This window comes from Kwoniella mangroviensis (genome assembly GCF_000507465.2).
Source record: "Kwoniella mangroviensis CBS 8507 chromosome 1 map unlocalized Ctg01, whole genome shotgun sequence".
Taxonomy (NCBI): Eukaryota; Fungi; Basidiomycota; class Tremellomycetes; order Tremellales; family Cryptococcaceae; genus Kwoniella; species Kwoniella mangrovensis.
Window position 1 is genome coordinate 2721332 of NW_027062533.1, and position 20183 is coordinate 2741514.

The 20183-nt window shown below is 47.3% G+C and overlaps 7 protein-coding genes across 7 annotated transcripts; 1 reads left to right on the forward strand and 6 right to left on the reverse strand.

Moving 5' to 3' along the window:
* Positions 1–225: 225 nt before the first annotated feature.
* Positions 226–3508, reverse strand: I203_100999 (uncharacterized protein; the record flags this gene model as incomplete). Its single annotated transcript, XM_065516782.1, has 17 exons — positions 226–426; positions 508–523; positions 594–678; positions 743–801; positions 879–1031; positions 1105–1284; positions 1447–1521; positions 1641–1709; positions 1789–1852; positions 1930–2004; positions 2142–2322; positions 2385–2510; positions 2666–2972; positions 3068–3093; positions 3178–3228; positions 3289–3386; positions 3445–3508. The coding sequence occupies 17 exons, from the start codon at positions 3506–3508 to the stop codon at positions 226–228; spliced, it is 1830 nt and encodes a 609-aa protein (XP_065373600.1).
* Positions 3509–4044: 536 nt separating this feature from the next.
* Positions 4045–5657, reverse strand: I203_101000 (uncharacterized protein; the record flags this gene model as incomplete). The annotated part of the gene is made up of 3 exons (XM_019145960.1): positions 4045–4606; positions 4695–5020; positions 5130–5657. The coding sequence occupies 3 exons, from the start codon at positions 5655–5657 to the stop codon at positions 4045–4047; spliced, it is 1416 nt and encodes a 471-aa protein (XP_019004519.1).
* Positions 5658–6441: 784 nt separating this feature from the next.
* I203_101001 (uncharacterized protein) lies at positions 6442–7797 on the forward strand (the record flags this gene model as incomplete). The annotated part of the gene is made up of 6 exons (XM_019145961.1): positions 6442–6541; positions 6629–6782; positions 6863–6965; positions 7055–7308; positions 7405–7550; positions 7625–7797. 6 exons carry the CDS (start codon positions 6442–6444, stop codon positions 7795–7797), a joined length of 930 nt encoding a protein of 309 aa, XP_019004520.1.
* Positions 7798–8039: 242 nt separating this feature from the next.
* Positions 8040–8240, reverse strand: I203_101002 (uncharacterized protein; the record flags this gene model as incomplete). The annotated part of the gene is made up of 1 exon (XM_019145962.2): positions 8040–8240. The coding sequence occupies one exon, from the start codon at positions 8238–8240 to the stop codon at positions 8040–8042; it is 201 nt and encodes a 66-aa protein (XP_019004521.2).
* A 644-nt stretch (positions 8241–8884) lies between these two features.
* On the reverse strand, positions 8885–10277 carry I203_101003 (uncharacterized protein; the record flags this gene model as incomplete). Its single annotated transcript, XM_065516783.1, has 10 exons — positions 8885–9013; positions 9100–9107; positions 9188–9251; positions 9302–9325; positions 9389–9556; positions 9611–9664; positions 9715–9747; positions 9821–9827; positions 9886–9907; positions 9998–10277. 10 exons carry the CDS (start codon positions 10275–10277, stop codon positions 8885–8887), a joined length of 789 nt encoding a protein of 262 aa, XP_065373601.1.
* A 730-nt stretch (positions 10278–11007) lies between these two features.
* On the reverse strand, positions 11008–12033 carry I203_101004 (uncharacterized protein; the record flags this gene model as incomplete). The annotated part of the gene is made up of 4 exons (XM_019145964.1): positions 11008–11400; positions 11471–11685; positions 11758–11881; positions 11950–12033. The coding sequence occupies 4 exons, from the start codon at positions 12031–12033 to the stop codon at positions 11008–11010; spliced, it is 816 nt and encodes a 271-aa protein (XP_019004523.1).
* Positions 12034–13083: 1050 nt separating this feature from the next.
* I203_101005 (uncharacterized protein) lies at positions 13084–20179 on the reverse strand (the record flags this gene model as incomplete). Its single annotated transcript, XM_065516784.1, has 14 exons — positions 13084–13174; positions 13238–13338; positions 13400–13553; positions 13706–13925; positions 14000–14063; positions 14116–14199; positions 14309–14503; positions 14609–15750; positions 16008–16175; positions 16241–16423; positions 16534–19062; positions 19147–19223; positions 19299–19558; positions 19616–20179. 14 exons carry the CDS (start codon positions 20177–20179, stop codon positions 13084–13086), a joined length of 5832 nt encoding a protein of 1943 aa, XP_065373602.1.
* Between the last annotated feature and the right edge of the window lie 4 nt (positions 20180–20183).

Consider the following 20183-nt stretch of genomic DNA (forward strand, 5'->3'; position numbering starts at 1 on the left):
ACCTTCGATTATCATCAGTATTTTCTGTAAATCAGTTGCTAAGGATATACCCATCATCCCCTTCATACCAGGACACTCAATTTCATTTTATCCAAGATATCACGGACTTTTATCTGAATATGATGACGACAATGCTAGATGCATTGTGCATTATACAAGCGTTACCAAGTAGCCTATTACACTACACCTAGATCTTCACAGCGTCTAGTAGAAGGCATAGACATATCAGTAGATGTAAATGTGGTAAGATGAGCTGGTGAATCTTTGAGATACGACACTCACCTGTTCAATCTCCGATAGTATACCCAAGAAATCCAACAGGTAAGCACCCTCTGGACTGACTGGATTCCTGGCGTCCAGAGCATCAAGCAAAGCTACAGCGACATATCGGACCTTGTTGACCAGAGACGGACCGTTCACAGCGAGCTATACAAAGGTAACAAAGTGGTCAGTTTGAATCTCCCCATAGCCTCCAGGCAGGCGATAATACGTCCCGAATCCACTCACATTCTGGATAGGTATACTGCGAAATCAAAACATAAGACTTGAATTAGCCAGTGTTCGTATCATGCTCGGACCAACGATTTACTCACCTGTGCAATGCCTTTAGAAGATCCAGCACTATGGCCTCATACTTGTCTTGTCGATTTGTGAATATCGACACCATCCTAGCTGTGACTAAACATTGCTCGAGATCAACCCATGTCGGGAAACCATCGATGGGAAGGGGCAGACGACTCACCTGACACGGTCACACCGCCGTCTGGATTAGCTTGCTCCACAATCTCATCCCTACATTTCCTGATTTTACCAGGACAAGTTTGAACCAAAATTAGCCCGATGAGCCACCATCAATACGAAGCCGAATTGTAACTTACAATAGGACGTATCTTGCCAAAGCATGAGTAACATATACATTCCCTTTGAGCACCAAGAAAGACTCTTTGGCGATTGACCTGGTTTGATAAGCCTGCGTGAAATATACGTCCAGCTGAGCTAATATATCTTGTCCCCATTCTTGGTTTGTCTCCCTAGACGATAAGCAGACCCTGTTAGCTGCATATTTGACGGTAAGTCATCTGCTAAAGCGATGACAAGACTCACGGAATATCAAATGGAGCGGGAGTCTCGTGCAACCTCAAAGCAGAGGGCATATCTTTCAGGACAGCTTTCAAATCGTCCGATATAGTTTCTATACGTCGCAGATAGGCTAAGATGGTCTCGGGTGTCAAAGGTATTTCTCGTCGGACCGTACGGCGTAAGACGATGGCGTCACCTATGATCCTGCGAGGTCCGAATCATCAGCTCAGCATTGCACATTGGGCTATGAGCGGGGAAGGATAAGGCATGTCGATGACACTTACTTGAACATCTTAGTAGCGATACTGTATGCGGACAAAATTCGTTAGTCTGTATCCAGAAGTCGAGCTTTTAGAGTCCACTCACTTGAAACCAGCGATCGTGGATGTCGCATGAGGTGGGAACTCGAGGTATTCAGTCCGGGTTATATAGTCATCGTCACTATCGAAGCGAGATGATGTCAGTCAAAAGGCCGATGGACGGTCTCATGGGATCCATTGAGTGCACTGCAGCATATGTATCTTGACAACTATACAGTTGGATGTGTTGATCACACTCACACTTCCCTAGGCATCATGGTATCGCATTCTTCCGTAGCCAAAAATATTGGTCTATCCCTCAGACAAGCGCTATTCACACGTAGAAAATCAGTATCAGTGCCTCATGTATACCTGACACAAAGGACAACATTCGGGATGCTTGACTCACGCAGATTTATCCGAGGTGAATAACAACCCAAACATCCTTCGTCTGACTTCCGTGCTTATAGGATCTGATGGGATGAGTTATACACGATCAGCTCGGACTGTCATGGAATACTTATCCACATGATAATGTTGCCATGCTCACCTAAGCCCACATAACTCGATTCCCTATGTATCCCTAAGACCGTACCAAGTTGTACAGCCTCACCCAGGCTAGCCGCTGGAGATAACATAAAGATGATCAGTCGGTGCTATTCCTAATTGGTAATGAAGCTCGATGGAGGTGCTGTATACCCTGCGCCGGATATATCATCCAGAATCTGGAGATGAAGAGTGGGATCTGTGTGCCCGACATACCTTGGGCACCCAGTCGCCCAGAAATCAGATGATACACCGCGTCGAGGAATCTAGTAATAACCATTTCTATTGATGGTGGATCATAGGCGTTCAAAGAGACTAAACGTGAGACTTGATAACATCGATCTGCCATCTCACGCGCGGGGGTGTTATTGATGGGTGGGAGAAGAGCTTTAGGTATCTAATGAAAATGCTCTAAGCTTTGGGGAACTACCTCGATTGATGAGGTGTGAGAAGACCAACCTGTACCATCGCAGATGCCAATACACTCAATACCAGAGCTAAAAATACTGGGTCTTTCTCATCTCTCCTAGTTTCAACTTCCATCAAGAATGTCGGGCGATGCAGACAAGGCGTGAGGGGATGTACCTGAGTTGAGTGTGGAGCACGAACTATATGATCAGCCAATAATCTCTCACATGGTGATGAATTGCCGAGACCACCACTGTATGATCAATTCGTCGTGTTTCATCTTGATCTAGCATGGAGAAGGGCGATTGAACCCTGTCATATATGGAGCTCACATAATCGAAAAACAATGAAAAGACATAACCAGCTACATCTCTGGGAATGACGTTGTCCAAAGAACCGAACTGAGATTGAAGTTGTTGATAATTCACGTAGATGGAGTGAGGTGATATGGGAGACAATGGATTGTGAGGTATGGCTTTAGGCGTACGATCGAGCTCTTCTTGGTTATGTGTATGTCCATTGGCATGTACACCGTGAGAATGGGGGAGTGAGGAGGAAGGAGAAGAAGTCAGATTTTCGATTGACATGGAGGGTGATTGGATGGAATTGATGGATCCGTTGGTCGCCGCTAGTCGTTTTCTGGAAAAGCGTCAGGCATATTCCATTTCAGTCAGTATGAGCTAGTCCTGGTACTCCTGATCCAGAGAAAAGAGTTAGAGAAACATGGAACATACTTCAGATATTCACTTGGCGGTCCACGCTGGTCATTGTCAAATGGAAAGATCAGCAACGGCATCGAAGCGAGCGATTAGGAGTTCGGTGACCCTCGTACGGTGGAACTCACCCTCTTAGGTCTCCAAGTGGTCGTACATTCTATACCTAGATTGCCGCATTGCTACACCGGCCGCAACCTGGTCAGTGACATCTACTGAAAGCCCACGAGATGAAGACTTACCCTGCAAGGAGGAGGTATAGTGGGATCAATGACATGACTAGGTTCATTCGGTATGATACGATCGCATCTGATCTTACGTGATCTACATGCATCACAACCTAGAACGAGTCACTATAGTCAGCTCATGCTGACTTGAGGAGAGACATCGATCCATACTGTTCAGCTTCTTGGGTGGAGTCGTGGACGAAGATGCGTGAGGCTGCGCTTGGTAGGAAGCCATTTCGGTTCGAGCTGAAATTGGGACTTCAGATGATGACCTCCGTTGCACGGCTGATGAGTATCTAGTCGGTGTCTATGATGTATGCATATGCAAATGATGTATGATGGTATGACTCAGAGACAATATCTGGTAGGCCGTAGATGGATGGTGAAGGTGTAAACAATGGAATGGTTGATGTGATGACGTAACGATTTGAACATTTGAACAGCAGCAGCTCAAATAATGCAGATAGAAGGACAAATGTCTACGAGAGCATATGCATGGAGACAAGATAGACAAGTATAGAAATGTATACAACTATATGTGATTGGGAGTGGTGTAGTGATACAGCTACAACGATGCAGAGAAGGTCTGCAGACCAAAGGATCGCTACTTTCCCGTCATACCACCCCGACACACCAACCTCATACGCAGAGGGAACGATCATCCTTTCCTGGCTGACCTCCTTGATCCGCAAAGGTACGCGGTGTCTTTTTATGTCCAGCCGCAGCACCCCACTTGTTGACACAGCTCTCTCATTCCAAGGTGTTGTTATATCACGTACCAAGGGGTTCTCCATCTACATCTTTCGCTCCATCGACTCTATCCAATATCTCGAGCACCTCATCCACCTTCTTCATCCCAGGTTCTTGTACAATCGTCTCTAAATCCTGATCTCTTTCCATCTTCACGCCATCTCTTAAACCTACAACTGGAAAGGAAGGAGGAGGAGGTGAAGGTTCATCCTTTATCCTTATCAACCCCGCTTCAGCATCCACAGGGGGTGATTGACTTTCATAAGCTATCTCGACTTTGGCTTCTTGCCCTTCATTCTTGATGAAAACCACTTCCTTCCTCCCCTCACTCTTGACATTGGTGATCCTACTAGGACACAATTTCCGTCGACCTAACAAGCACACATCGCACCTCGGTCCGACAGGCAGGCAGACGATCTGGCCGAACCCCACTAACATGGGATTGATAGGTCTATGCAGTTGAGGGGGCAACCACGATTGTAGATTTAATCGTGTGCCTTCTGGAGTGGTTGTAGGTGGTTTATGCCATTTTAGTCGGTTGGTTATCCGATGAACGTGGACATCCACCCCTATCCCGGCGTTACTGATGTACCATGAACGGTATCAGCTCTGAGCCAATTCGATATCGGCCCCAAAGTTGTGCTGATATCATGTGAAACGACATCACTCACATATCCCAAGCACATTGCAAAGCCAGAAAAGCCATCTTCGGTCCTACTCCTTTCAGCTCACATAACCCTTCGAGCGTCTTCGGTACATCACCATCCTCCTTTTCCAGTAGGTGGATAGCAGCATCTTTGATATAATCTGCCTTTCTTCTCCAAAATCCCACTTTATTAATGCACTGCTGTATTAGCTCGGTACTAGCATCGGCAAGGGATCGCGCAGTGAGACCACCGCGAAGGGTCTCGTGTAGCGTCGTGACTGCTGCTGATGTAACGGGATCTTTGGTTTGTGAGGAGAGCATCAAGGAGATCAGGATGTGAAATCGGAGGGTCTGTCACAAAGAGCAAAAGTTATCAGCTTCGAGAACTTCCCGACTCAACCATCAATATTTGAGAGTAGAACTCATGTCTATCGAGTTGCGGAAGAACGTAATTACCCACCTTCGGATCATTATCCACTATAGTCCTAGGCCTCTCACATCCCATCGTGTCCACCGGTGCAACTATATTCTTTCTCATTTCCTCTATCAGCCTATACTGTTCTTCCCAAAGTGGTGGAGGTGGATGAGGCTTCGTTAAGGATAATTGTGGGAGGGGTTTTTTCGTCGATTTGGGAGTTTTCGGACTGATTGACGGTTTGGTATCGACTGTTTCCACTTTGACTATTGATCTATCATTTGATTTTGGCGTGGATGCAATTATCGTATCCTCCACATCTTCTACCTTGATTTCCACCTTTGCTCTCTTCCTCGGTGGTGTGGAAGGTACATATTGGTATTTCCCGATGTCCAGTATACTCCTTTTACTTGATTCACCACTGGATGTCGTGGTCGATCGGGTAGTCCGCCTGAGAGAAGTGAAGTGGGGAGAAGTGGAGTTGGACGCTGGTTCAATGACAGTCAATGGTTGATGAATGCGAGCGCCCTCTAATGGTCGCGCCACCGAGGGATTTGGCTGTCTGGGAGGCATGCTGGATAACTGTCGCAGGAGTATGGCTGTAGATACACCTAGGATGAAAGACGATGGGATCCGATGAGATGAGATGGATGATCACCAATGAGAAACCATTCGACGGTCATCACCCGATGCCTCATACTTTTGTTTTCCCACGGTGTCACTTTTTACTCCACGTGGAGGTGACCTACCTTCCTCTGTGCCTGACTAAGATAACCTCCACGTCAGTCATTGAGTAACAGCGGTCTTCCAACCCCGCATGGCCATCCATCCCACTCGATCGATGAGGTCAGACCAGCTATACTTATGTACAGTTACATCTCACCTCCAAGTCCTCCCGGCGGATAGATTGCGAGTCCAGATCTCGTATCGCGTGTCATCCCCGAAGATAGCCAAGCTACAAGAGACATCACTCTCCCGATGGTGCACGATTGGGTCGATCGGCGAGGTCAAGGTTATAGATCCCTTGTTGCATGACGAGTGCAATGAGTCAATCAGGAACGAGTACGAGTATACTTTGAATGACAGGCCAATGACCAAAAAGAAAAAGACGGGGTGAGAATCAATATGACCGCTATTCAATGCTGTGTCTTTTTAGGATTACCTTTGCACTCCAATGATGAGAATGAATACACGTTGAGAGAGATATATAAGACATTTTGCCTTGGGCTTCCCATGATCCCTCCTCTCCTGATCATCACTACAAGGCATATTACTTGACACCCATCCGAATTAATCATAACTGTCATTTCAACTCCGAAGTTTTCAGTGTGCAAAGTCGTATACTATTTCAACCATAATGGCCTCAGACGATAACCATACCGATGGCTCAAACTACGGATATACACCTTCTCCAGCATGGTGTCTGGCTTTCATAGTGTTGTTTTCCGTATCAGCAGGTGAATATTCTTCTATATCCTTTCTTTTGTTGACTCAGCCGTAACAAGGGATACAGATATTAATGTTTTACGGCACATCACTTACAGCCGTCCATTCGTACCAAGCCTTCCGATATAAATACTGGATCATCTATCCAACCTTGGTTTTAGGTGCCTTGGTTGAAGTTCTTGGTTGGTCAGGAAGATATTGGTCTTCGCAGAATGTCACCCTATTAACCCCATTTTTGATGCAAATCTCAACGTAAGTGTAGTGCGCAACGACTTGACCTCGATACGACGCAGTGCATATGGGCTGACTTATTTTATCGATAAATCAATCAGTCTCATCATGGCACCTGTCTTCTTCTCCGCGTACGATTACGTCGTACTGGGAATGGCGATCAACCGATTGGGTCCTCAATATTCATTATTGAGACCTAAATATGTGAGTGTAGTCACCTCATTCATCTCTCTGTGTTCAACAGGGAATGGTTTTGTCAAGGCACATCCTGACTTTCCATCTCGCTCGAATAGTACTTCGCTACATTCATCACCGCCGACATCATCTCACTCGTTCTCCAAGCTATTGGAGGGGGTAAAGCATCTTCCTCGGCAGCAGAAGGCGCTCCCACTCAATCAGCTACCAACATCATGGTGGCAGGTATCATCTTCCAACTAGTTTCTATGGGTGTCTTTATTGGTCTAGGTGTAGACTTCTTACTGCGTGCAACAAGTGAGAAACCTTATGCTTTCCGACTCAGACAAATAGAGAACAACGCAGTCAAGAAGTCTCAGAAACAGCAACAACAACAACAACAACAAAAGGAAAAAGGTCGAAAAGACAGTCAAGGTACTTTGACACATACCGAATCGGATGATACTAGAGTAGGAGTTGAAGTGAAAGTGAACAAGACTGAAGATGATCTGGAGGCCCAAAAACAAAATCAACATAACGAACATGAACATATCAGAGCTTGGTGGATCTTGTTGATTGGCGTTGGAATCAGCAGCACGATGATCTTGATTAGAGGTGAGTTTGATGAATACCTTTTTCGACACTTATAATGGTTGCGATTGGGTGCTGACATTCTTGATCGCTTACAGGTATCTATCGATCAATCGAGTTGACTCAAGGATGGACTGGTCATCTAATGACCACGGAGATGTATCAGAACATCCTCGACGCATTGATGATGTTGATCGCCGTCGGTATATACAACTTTATCCACCCTGGATATCTCTTACCCAGAAAGAGGAGCTGGCGAGAGTACCACTAGATGTGTCATCTCTTCACCACTTAATCTGAAGCCATCAAAACGGAGTAGAATAATCCTTGCTCGAATAGTAATAGATAGATATCTTATGACTGTCTCATATATATTTCAAGTCTTATACACAATAGAGTTGTTTTTCCTTCATTTTCAGCAATGAGAGTAGTATAATTACAATAATGAGAGAATCGCATGTAACTTGTACAACATAATATACAGAGTAATCCGACAAGTGCTCAGACCAATATTCATGAACATACCACGCCTTTTATACCTCTTTGTTCCCTCAACATCTCTTCGAAACCCAATCTACACCAAGGTCCCTTGACCACATCTAATATATGATCTCTGACTTCAGGTTCATAATGATCCCAAGAGTAAAAAGCTTTCGCCTTTCTAGATTGATAAGCTACTTTCCTATCATCATCCGCACATACCAATCTCTCCATTCTTGGTGATCGTTACTCTGATTATCATTTCTACACCTGCGTGTGAGGACAGCGTTCCTTTTCCCAAGCCTAAAATGAAATGGGGCAAATGCTCACTTTGTGCGTCCTCGAGAACAGATACAGCGACAACTCGAACTGTTGGTACAATGAGGATGGAAGTTTGAACAATGATCACACCAACGGTGTGAATACTACGCCATGTCCTGCGCAGGTGTGTGACCTATTCCATTTGTCTATAAGATCGTTATCTCGTATGCGCTTGTGTACTGACTTGCATACCATGTTCCGCTAGGCTCCCTCCAGTGGATGCGGTACGCCCAACAACCCCACTCGAGCATTTAAGCGTTCGACCATCAGGAAACGAACTGCGGCAGAAAAAAGATTGGCCGCAAGGCAGTAGAACCCCAAGAAGGCTAGAATGAGATCAGAAAAATTCGCATAGACTATCAGTGAATCTGAGGGATTGGCTCACATAGACATAAACACTCAGTCAGTACTCAGTATAATTAGTTTGACACTTTCGATTTTGGGTTCTGTGAGGTGATTATTGCTTCTGTTTCAGTCAGGACCGCTCGAAGGATCGATGTCATTGATAAGGATCTCATCTCATCTATGGGGTCTATGTTATCACCATTGTTCCCATTTCATTTCGAGGCAGTTTGTTTCTCTTTCTTCCAAGAGTCGAGTTGTTCATGAGCAGATACAAGTTCTTTCCTGAGTCCGATAGCCATGATCATAGAATCATTGGAGGCACAAAGCATGGTGACGCCATTCTGGAGATTGGCACCGATTTGATGGGAAGTCATACCGGGCATGAGAGAAGCTTTGTTGTGCTTTTGGACGGCAGTTAGAATGTTACCGACAGATCTGGTCAAGGAAGCTCAGGGAATTAGGAGACAGAGCAGGACGAAAGATAACCTGAATTTGAAGGAACAAGGTGCACTTACGATAACCACCTCTCATCTTGGGCCATATTCCCGAAAGAAAGACCAAGCGACAACGCCAAGTCACCTGTGAATTATCAGATCTCATGACATCGACCAAGTAAACGCATAACTTACCAGGTCCAACCATAAGCCCATCAACTGTGAGGGTGATTAGCCCATCTACCTAGGCCTGCCGATAAGAGTCGAGGGTGTAGCACTCACCTTCCTCCAACGCAGCCAGAGAGCATCAGCGTTCTTAGCACCTTCCTCGTCCTCAATTTGCAAAATTATGGCTGCTTTCCCCCAGATTTCAAACACACTTCCACCGTTAGGGGCACCATCGTTGTAACCGAACTGCATGGCGTTGGGTGGTCCAGATCGTTTCCCAACCTACTGTACAAGATCAGGGAGTCCATTATTGCGACCCGTGGATCAGAGACTTACAGGTGGGAACCGACATGCTTCGATGGCCTGTTGGGCTTGCTCAACGGTAGAAATCTATGTCTTATAGGTCAGCTAATGCCAGACATATCAAGGGTACAACTCACGTGTGCGAAGATGATTCCAGATGCACCCGCGTCCTAGTCTGATCAGCGGATGTGACATGTTAACCTAACTCACTAGACCCCAAGCCGCGTATTGGTGATCGAGGACAGGTACTCTGCATATATGACAAGACATCAGCGTATACGACCTGATCAGGGATGACATTCACTCACCGAACAACCACAGCAGTACGACCTTCACCAGCATACTGGATGGTCTTGATGAGCTCCACAATAGTCTCAGGAGCTGTCGGTCAGCTGCTGTTCTGATATAGGTAACACTTACTAAAAGGGGTATGTTCCCAATCCAATAAGACATAATCATATCCAGCCTGTCCAACCATTCTTGCCAAGGCTGGATGAGGGAAAGCAGCGAAGAAAGTGCCGATCATGGGCTTCTCTCTGGATATCTTCATCCTGCTTCGAAGATCGAAAGTGTGGTGAAGAGCATGACCTCTGTAGTTGAGCATGGGAGGGTCTTGCGCTGGGGCTGCCGGGACGCCGAACATCGTTGCGAAACTAGCATCTCCGAATGGAGGTGGTGAGCCGAAAGAGTGGTTGAACATGATGGATTACAGCGATAGGAGGTAAGTCATTCGTAGTTATGGTGGTTCCTTCAAATTGAGAGATAAATGGGAGAAAGTATCAAGGCAGTACCATGGGTGCATGTGCTATATATATGCTGTACCCTCACATCCTTCGGCCTGCCCAAGATTTGTTTGTCTCCCCGATACCGTAGATGCTCGACCGGATCATGCATGGCCGACGGGTGATGACAAGGCAGTGCAGGCACGAGACGACTTGTGCTAGCGCTATCTGTCAGGGATGAGATCGAGAATGAGCCTGAGGATAGCAATCGAGAGGATAGTATCGTAACTGATTGTAACCTGTAACTTACTTAGAGAGCGGGTAACCCGATTACGGCCAATTGTGCTAGCACCCGGAGGCGGCAGTGACCTCCCCTCTACCATCTCCATCTCTCACTGAGGCATAAGGAGAGGAGCCCCTTACTCCGCCCTGGATCCCAGCCAGAGGAAGAAGAATGAACTCGTATCACATATATATGCCCGAGTTCGCCCACTTCATTATGACTCATCCTCACAACGTACATTGGCAATGTCATGATACGCATGCGTGCCATATAGCTTGCCTCTACACCGCTTAGCCGGGAACAGCATATAACAAGGGAAAATGCATATCGCTCTATCACCCAAAGACGAAAACCAAGGCACTAGTCTATTGATGACACCAAATCATTCCCTTTGTGGTGATTCCGTCCAATCTGAGCTCATCTCATTACAAGAGAAGTGCCAAGCCTCCCAAAACAGCTGCACCGAGACCCATACTGCGCACTTTGGCTGTCATTACAGCAGCAGAGCTGGCTGACCCGCTAGCAGCAGCAGACGAAGCTGCCGAAGTAGCTGCCGCAGCTGCAGAACCAGATTCGGATCCAGATGCTGAAGGCGAGGCAGTGGCAGCAGCCAGGTCGATACTGACCGTTTGACCATCGGCACCTTGTTGGGCGGCAGAGAAATTGGATCCTTTGAGGACCATAGAATCTTCTCCTGAAGCGGTCTCTAATACGGCGGAAGAGTTGGAACAGGTAAGATCTGATGGTGCGGTGTAGCTGTTAGCTGCTACAAGAGAGATATCGGCGCAGTGGTAGAAGCAAGTCTTGTTGCCGTACAGCTAACGAATACCGACGAGTGCTTAGTAAGTGAAGGGTCCCACATCAGGGAGAAGCTTGTATAATGCTCACCTGGTAGATCACAAGCAGAGTGGCGTCGCTTCCGGCTGCGAGACCAAGTTCCTCAAAGTTGGGACCATTCCCACACCAACCTCCATCTGAGACATCGAGGATGGAGTTCGCGAATGTGGAAAACTCGTGGAAAGTACTTGGATTCGAATTGTTGGAGTAGAGCAGGTTGACATTGGAAGCGAGAGTATCAACATCGAGGGAGACTTTTCCACCAGCTGCATGGTATTATCAGAATCGTTAGTCGAGGGTCCTGACGCAGATGTTGCTTCCATTTTTGTCATACTCACACAAAGGATACGATGTTCTCTCTCCAAGAGGACTGCCACCGCAGGGATAGGCACTTGCGTTGTTCGCGAGATAACCACTTCTGGGAGTTGGGTAGACGAACTCTACAGGGCTGGTCGAGAATTCCTGTCAGCCAGAGACGAAAAAATACAGTCAGCTCAAGCGGTGTTATTGGTGGAGTAAGAGGTACTAACAGTAATAGACGCGGCTCGGGGTAGTACTGCAGTAGCTTGGGCGAGCGAAACAGCAGATAGAGCAATGAGGGCTGACGAGAACATGATGCAGAGGGTGATCAGTAGACTGATGTGTTTGGTGGGAACAATAATCGATCTATCTCTTCAATTGGGCTCCTTATGTACTGCGTTTTTTCTCTTCCGCCCACGACTATTCAGAAAAAGAATTTTTCAGCGGATCGGCCGGTGCGGTCCCATGCTCTCGATAGGGCCTCCCGTGCGACTCCAGTCGCTGATTTATCGCATACAATCTGAGTGCCAAAGGAAGCAGAGAACGACATCAATGAGAAGTAGAGTATTTCGGTCGATTTCAGGTTCAAGCCACAGAGACATTTCTTATCGGCCGGTCTTATCAGATAAAAGAAGTCGTGGGATTATGACCGGCCCACACTTTTATTGATTCTTTTCCCTTAACAATGTTATAGAATGCCAAGACGCTGATGTTCTGGCTGTTTCTGCGTGCTCTCAGGGCTGTGAAAAGGTTATCAGATAAACCAACAAAGATGGCAGGAACGACGTGGACGCCGTAATTTTGGTGAACCCTCGTACCCTTTTCTGCACAGAGAGCTCTTGGTTCTTCCGGTATTGTCCTCCCCGACAGTAATATTCTCACGATGAGTCCTGGTTCAGATATTTCCCGGAGCAAAGGGCTTTCGCATTGGAACAGACGACATTCTACAATCGGATGCTGATCAGGCATTGTACATCCCCCGGAGACGCCAGGACTCTAGTTGTTTCCTTCGGCCGATGTTCGATTGCGAGCTCACGATACAAGCGGAATGAACGGAAACGACCGGACTTCTTGGCAAATCTGCAGCTCGTCGCCATGGTAATATGCATGGGGATGAGAATGCCATCGGAAGAACCTGTGTCTTCTCATAACCTACCGCAAGTACTCCTCGGAGCAGTCGAGAGTTGATAATTCGAAATCATCTCTAATTCCCAGCAAGCGCTCCGGAGGGTCTGCTCAACTGACAAAATCCCAAACTTTTACCCATTGGATTCAGCGCTGACAGCGGGTTGTTGCTTCGGGCTATATCTATCGCATATGTACGAGAATGCATAACGACTCTACATGCCAGCCTTTGTCTACCATCATTTGCGTCCTCCCCTGGCGTACAAAGCGCCAGACCGAGCTTTTGTAATCAACTGGATCCAATCCTTCACTTCTCTGGCATTGACTCCACTATTTCGGTGCATGAAGTCAGCTGTCATCTGCGACCTGTTCCAAAGGAACAGATAAGCTTACCGGAGGGCAACAGTATCTCCACCTCTTCGTGCATCGATTTTCAGGATGAAGCTGGTATCATCCCTACCATGTCGGATTTGAACCTCGTGTAGTGGTAAAGGCTAAATGATTCGATTAAGCTCAACTTGTTTGTGAATTTGATTGCAAAAGAAAGGAACTCACCATCCTATACAAGTCTTGGCCATCCAGTAAGACGATGATATCGTTACACAGAATCATCGTCAATCTCCTGCCTGATTTAGACTTGGAGACCTTTCCTTCCTTGAGTAACCTTCTTGGCCCCATCAAGGCTGTTGGAGCGGTGAGATCGAGACGGCTGGATAGACAACATCGGAGTCAGCTTCGTTTTCCGAACCTTCAAAGATCAATGAATGGCAAACAGGAAGAGTGGGACTAATGACATGAAAAGCTAAGGATGGTACGTCGGGAGGAGATTAGAGGGGGAAGAGAATGCAATGATAAACTCACCCCTCTCCGCCAATCCATAAATTCTCACTTAGAGCCTTCAACCTCTCCTCACCTTCAGCCTCTCTCACACTCTCATTGATTTGACCGACGATGTGCTCTACCATCCTCAAAGCATTCTCGACTCGAGGAAGATCGGAGTTGGGTTCACCCGATGGGTCTAGGATATCGGTATAGTGGATTATCTGTTTGATCAATAAGGGGTATCGAGTGATTCGTTGCACTGCAGATTCAGCGAGAGATAGTCAGTCAGGAGGATCGGAATTTTAATGTGGTCATATAGAGAGAGAAATTTACTAGGACTGAGAAGGAAGTGGGAGAGATCAAGTCCTCGAAGTGTGGGAGTGTTTTCTCGAAGCGACTATGAGGTATTGTATCAGCTTGATCGAAGGAACGGTCTCGACAGCACTCACAGCGAGATGACCTGCCAGATCGGGATTGCTCTCTCTGAGGGTTTGTAAGAGCTTGATCGCAGCAGGTTGATTCACACAATAAGTCTATATCTCAAAGTTAGTTCAGTGCCCATACCAATACGATGGATAAGACTGTTCTCGATGATAGCCGCTTGGAGTGAGACAAAACGGAGACAAGACCATAGTAGCTCACCGTGTAGACATCAGCGTTCGCAAGATGCTCCTCCAGTATATCACCAATCCAATCGATATACAATCTACAGCTTTTCTGTCTATCTTCTAATGAGCTCAGGAAAGAGGTGTTGAACAGTAAGATATCTTCGATATTCGCAAAAATAGTTTCTAACGATTTCTCATCTAGCAAGGGGATAAGGGATGCGTAGAATACCTAAAAGGTGAACAATATGAATTAGTCAAATCCGAACAGTATTGACACAGTTCAAATGATGAGTTTACTGAGAAATGAGCCAAGAATCAATGAGTCTGCACCCACCTCTACAATCAGTTGCAGATCCCTTCCGTACCCAGCTTCCGTAGCTATGAATTCAAATATAGCCTCCTGCCTCTTCCTCTCTCTATCACTCATCGTTCCCAGTACAGAAGGCTCCACAAGACTACCCCAGGTCTTACCAAAGTCACTTGGTGTACCTCCACCGTTATTGTTAGCGTTGGTAGAAGAAGGAGTGTCGGGTCTACTGATCATTTCGCTGATAATTGGTCCAGAGATACTCGGATGTTTAGCATGATGAGGTTGATTTGCGTTCGTCATTAATTTATTGAAAAATCCAGATATTTTCCCGCCGCTGGTACTGCCTGATAAGGACAGAGCGGTTGAAGGAGTAGGAGATTGAGGTTGAGGTACATTACCACTGGAGGTAGAAGCAGAAGCGCTAGGTCCAGTAAGTTGAGGTGATATACTTTGACTGGTCGTCACTTTCTGTATCAGACTTTGACTCCTGGCTCTACCACTCGCACTGGAATCAACCCTCAAATTAGGTGGACGTTGAGATTGGGCGAGGAAAGCTTCGTATCGTGCATATGCGTCTTGAGGTTCTTTCGAGGTTGTTGTCCCAGTTGGACTGGTGATGGGCGATTCGGAAGTAGGTATGGCAGGTAAGGATTTGCTAGGATGACCAGGTGAAGGTCTTGGTATAGCAGGTGCCTTTCTACGTTTCTTACCTGGCACACCAGGTGGTGGTCTACGTCTCGAAACGACCCTACCCACTTTAGAACCTGGTCCAGGGATAGGTGGTGGTTCTCTCTTTATCTGCAATCCAGCTGCAGAAAGGATTTTCTGTCGATCCTCCTCTCTTCTCTTCCTCTCCGCTTCTTTCTCCTCATCTTCACTCTCTGCCTCATCCACGTCTGACCCTTCTTCGTCCGATGACCACCATGAGAGGACCGAGTCGCCCGAAGAAGACGAATCATCGTCATCGTCCGACAACAGAGAAGGGGATCTGCCGATTGAAGATGTGACAGATAGCATCGATGTGGGTCTAGGTTGTATGGCACTGGATAGGGTAGGTTGTGGAGCAAGCTGTTCAACTTTATCAGTATCTTTGATGATGGGTTCTTGAGGTGGAGGTGTGATATCTAGGATAGGGTCAGTGGGAGCTTTGGCTTCGGATTCCGAGCCTACTCAGGACAAGTGAGCAAATAAGACCATACCGTGCAGTATCGGACCGTGATTATTGTGCATAACAGATCATTTTCCAACATGAAATATTGTGTTTTGTTTGGATTTTCCGTGATTTTTCGGGTATAGACAGCAATTAAAATAGCAAGAAGAAAGAGCAAAAATCAAATACAGTTTCAGCCTGCGTACAAAGCCAAGTTTTTATTCGTAAACATATGATTATCATAATGAAGCGAGCGAGGGATCGATGACTAACCTTGAATCTCCAAGTAACTTGCAGGTACCAAGAATATGACTCCTGCTTTCTCAGTCTTCCACCAATCTTGGTCTGATTGATCGACAATCTCTAGTACATCACCCTCCGTAAATGGTAGTTGGTCTTCCTCGCCCGCGGGATAGTCAAACAAGGCTTTGGCTTGAGTGACTGATGGAACAAGTGGTCAGATATTGACGTGAAGACCATGGATGGAAGCGTGACTTCATACTCACCATGTAATTCCTCAACGTAATCCTTGGGGAACCATCCTTTACTCCCTTCCTTGACCAATGTACCGTACCACCAAGCACTGCTTGCATCTTTGGCCGGGTGAGCCTCCAGCACCACGTCCTCTTTGAAGCTGAGATCGACATCTCTTGTCCCGGCGAATTCGTAGAGCGATCGAACACGGAGAGCTAAGAATGACGAAGAGCAAATCAGCACTTTGAACGAGTATCAGTATTATCAAGCGAATCGTTGGAGATCGAGGTCGGACAAGTATCGATCCAGTGACTAGTATACGCACTCTTGGATAGATCGAATTCATCCAGACCATCAGCCTCACCGCCATTCTCCTTGACTTGCTCGAATCCACCATTAGATGTCGGCTCCTCTTCCTCTTTTGTAGAAGTCAATGTAGACTCCTCGGCATGTTGAGCGGCAGGGTGGGTCGAGTCAGCCGCCAAACCAGCATACCAGTCTACACTTTGCCTATTCGCATTTCTACTGCTTTGGAAATCATCCTCGTCATCTTGTTCTTGAGAGTGAGGTACTGGAGGAGGAGAAACAACTCGAGGTTGTTCGTTGATATGTGACGGTGGAGCAGAATCACCAATCACTTTGCCTATACCTGGTGGACCAGACTTGTCTACCGTCTGAGTCTTCTTTAGTCTAGCCCCACCTTGAATGGCCGATAACAATGCTCCTCTGGATTGACCGGGATCTCCACCGCCCAAGTTGGACAACGCAGCTGAAGGAGCTTTAGGTGCTGGTGGTGCGGCGGGTGCAGCAGGTGTGGTAGATCCAGGTCTCGAGGTGGTAGGCGAACTTGATCCACCTGATCCCAAAATATTACCGAACAGAGCCTGAGCGAGACCCTGTCTACCCACTCTAGATGAGAAGGTTTCGTCGTCGGACGAGTCGTCGGAGTCGGCTTCTTTTTCGGTTATGTCTTCCCACTCTGGCTCACTTGGAGGGGATCTGAAAGCGGTCTTGGATGGTTGAGCTGGTGGAGCGGGAGGCGCTGGAGGCGGGGGTGGTGGAGGAGCAGAAGCAGCAGGTTCAGGAGATTTGGCAGCTGGCGATGCGGTGCCAGAGGAAACAGCTGCAGAGGGTTTGAAGAAAGGATTGAAACCTCCTGCAGGAGCAGCAGGAGATGGGGTAGCTCCAGGAGCGGCACCTGGTTTTCGGAATGGATTGTAAGATGTTTCAGAAGGAGGTGCAGGCGCAGGAGGAACAGGTGGAGCGGGGGGAGGTGGTGCCGACTCTGTTGCAGGTGCAATTACAGCAGGACTAGGTGCTTTGCTTCTATTTTGTCTGGCAGCTAACAAAGCTTCCTCCTGCTTACGTTCTTCCTCTTCTTCTCGCTGAAGCTGTTCCAATCTGGCTCTACGGTCAGCTCGGGCCTTGGCAGCGGCTTCTTCCCTCTGTCGTAACTCGACTTCTTCGGGATCTTCTTCGGGAGGGGCGACTATTTTAGGTGCAGATGGTGGAGGGGCAGGCGCAGCTGGAGTCGAGGGGTGTCTAGAAGTAGGTGGGGGAGGTGCGACCTTGGATCGGGGTGGAGGGGCGGCCGGCTTTTTCATTGCTGATTTGAGAGGTGCAGCAGGTGAAGGGGGAGCAGGTGGAGCTGAGGTCTGGGATTTCTCTTCCTCACGAGCGGGACCACCAGCTTCAGCTAGTCTCTTTCTTCTAGCTTCATCTCGAGCAGCTTGTTCAGCTTCGGCCTGTTTAGATTTCTCCTCTGCTTCTTTCTTCTCCTTCTCCAACCTATCTTGAACACTGGTGTCCACCGTCTCTTCAGCTGGAGCAGATTCCACTCCTAGCGCACGAAGTCGATCGTTGATCCTCTTCTGAGCTTGTTCCCTGATATAAGCCTTTCGCTCTTCGGGAGTCATGTTCTTGGTGGAAGGAGCGGCAGCTTGGGCGGGTGCTGGCGGCGGTGGTGGAGCGGAGGCGGCCGCAGCAACAGACGCTGGAGGAGGTGCCGGAGGGGGTGACCGGGTAGAGGGAGGTGATCTAGGTCTTTCATATGACCCTCGTCGATCGCGGTCATATCGATCATAGTCCTTATCCCTACTACCTAGCCTATCACGATCATATCGATCTCGATCGTCATATCTATCCCGCTCTCTGCTTCTATCCCTATCGAAAGTACCTCTATACCTATCATGATCATCCCTATTCCTGTCTCTGTCCCTGTTATCGTATCGACCATGAGTCTGATTCCTCTCATCTCTTCTTCTGACACCTGCTCTCTCCTCCATAGCTTTTTCTTCCAATCTTCTCTCTTGTTTCCGTTCGAGTTCAGGTAATTTCTCATGCATCAAGTATAGTAATTCCCTCTCGAGCTTTCTTCTCTCCTCATCTTTCTCAACTGTACGTCTACCTTTGGAAGTGTATTCAATATCTTCTTGAATTCTCTTGACTCTATAGTGAAGAGCTTCAGTCTCTTCTTCTAATTCTTCATCTTCAATACTTTTCTCAGCGGATTTTTCTAAGAAGGTAGAAGTGTTTTCGAGTTTACGTCTGATATCTTTCAGTTCAGCATCAGGATCTTCCCCAGCGTATCTGACCGACTTCCTATCTAGATGTCTTGACGAAGGCTTGTAGGTGGACGGTCGTTCATCAGAATGCTTGTACATCAACGCGTCTTTCGATGCACCTGTCGGAGCTGGACTGTTACCTCCGTAACCAGGCGAAGAAGCGTTGGATCGACTGGATGCTTCGTGTTTCAAGAGATCCTTCATGAAGTTGACGGTGGTATCGATATCTCTCATGGAAGCGGGGACAAGTTCTTCGGGAAGAACATCAGGGATAGTGTTTCCATTGAGGGCTAGGAAAGAAAGGCACGAGTCAGCGTTCGGCTCTTATAGGTCTAGCAAGAGTTATCGATGTGGATAAGATCGAATTGACTCACCTCTGTAGATCAAACCCATCGCAACGTGGAATTCAGGCAAGTTGAGTTTGCCTCTGTTATCCTTGTCCGATAGGTTCCTACGATATACCACAGGTAAGTCAGTTCAAAGCCTGCTTCGGATGATTTGGAAGCGATCGAGAAGCTGGACATACCAGATTTTCATCAAGTTATCCTGATCCAGCCCACTTTGTCCGAACACTTCCCTGGCCATCTCACCGGAGATGAACCCATCCCCTTTGGTATCCCAAGCTCTAAAGATCTGATCATAATCCTTCTTCTCTTGTCTAGATAGAGTCCAAGGTACTTTAGGTGTATTGACCGATGGGTTCTGTAAGAGAGATTGGAATGATTGGGTGAGTGGTTGTTGGGATTGTGGTTGATTGAATTGAGGTAACCCGGACGGTGCGAAGGGCTACAACGGATAGATTGTCAGTAAACCCCAAAGTAAAGGAGATATGGTATTGCCCACCTGACTAATATTCGATGGCATGAAGCTCTGCATCATCTGCTGTAATCTCGGATCGTGTGGTAGACCGGTAGCTTGAGGTTGTAATCTACCCATTCCCATACCCATACCAGTAGGCTGTGACATCAATCCAGTGGGTTGAGAGAGCAATCCCGATGCACCGGTAGGTTGAGACATCAGACCAGAGGGTTGATATCCTGTCTGCTGCGACATGAGGCCACTAGCTCCCCCACCGGGATATCCAGTCATCTGAGAGGTGAGATTGTTGGATCGGAACGATGAGTTGGAAGGAGGTGGCTGATTGAGGAATGAATAGTTGTTGCCGGTATTACCTTGACTAATCCCACCCATCATACCTGTCCGTTGAGGTTGTTGGGGTTGATATCCAGTCTGCATGGGTTGTAGTTGCTGCTGCTGACCTGGATATCCTGTAGGCTGGGTGGAGAGGAAAGAAGGGTTGACATTGTTACCGCCGAACCCACCTTGACCTTGTGGTGCACCGGTCGGTTGGGGTTGCTGGAAGGAAGGGTATGAGAACTGCTGTTGCTGCCATTGGTTGGGCTGCATGATG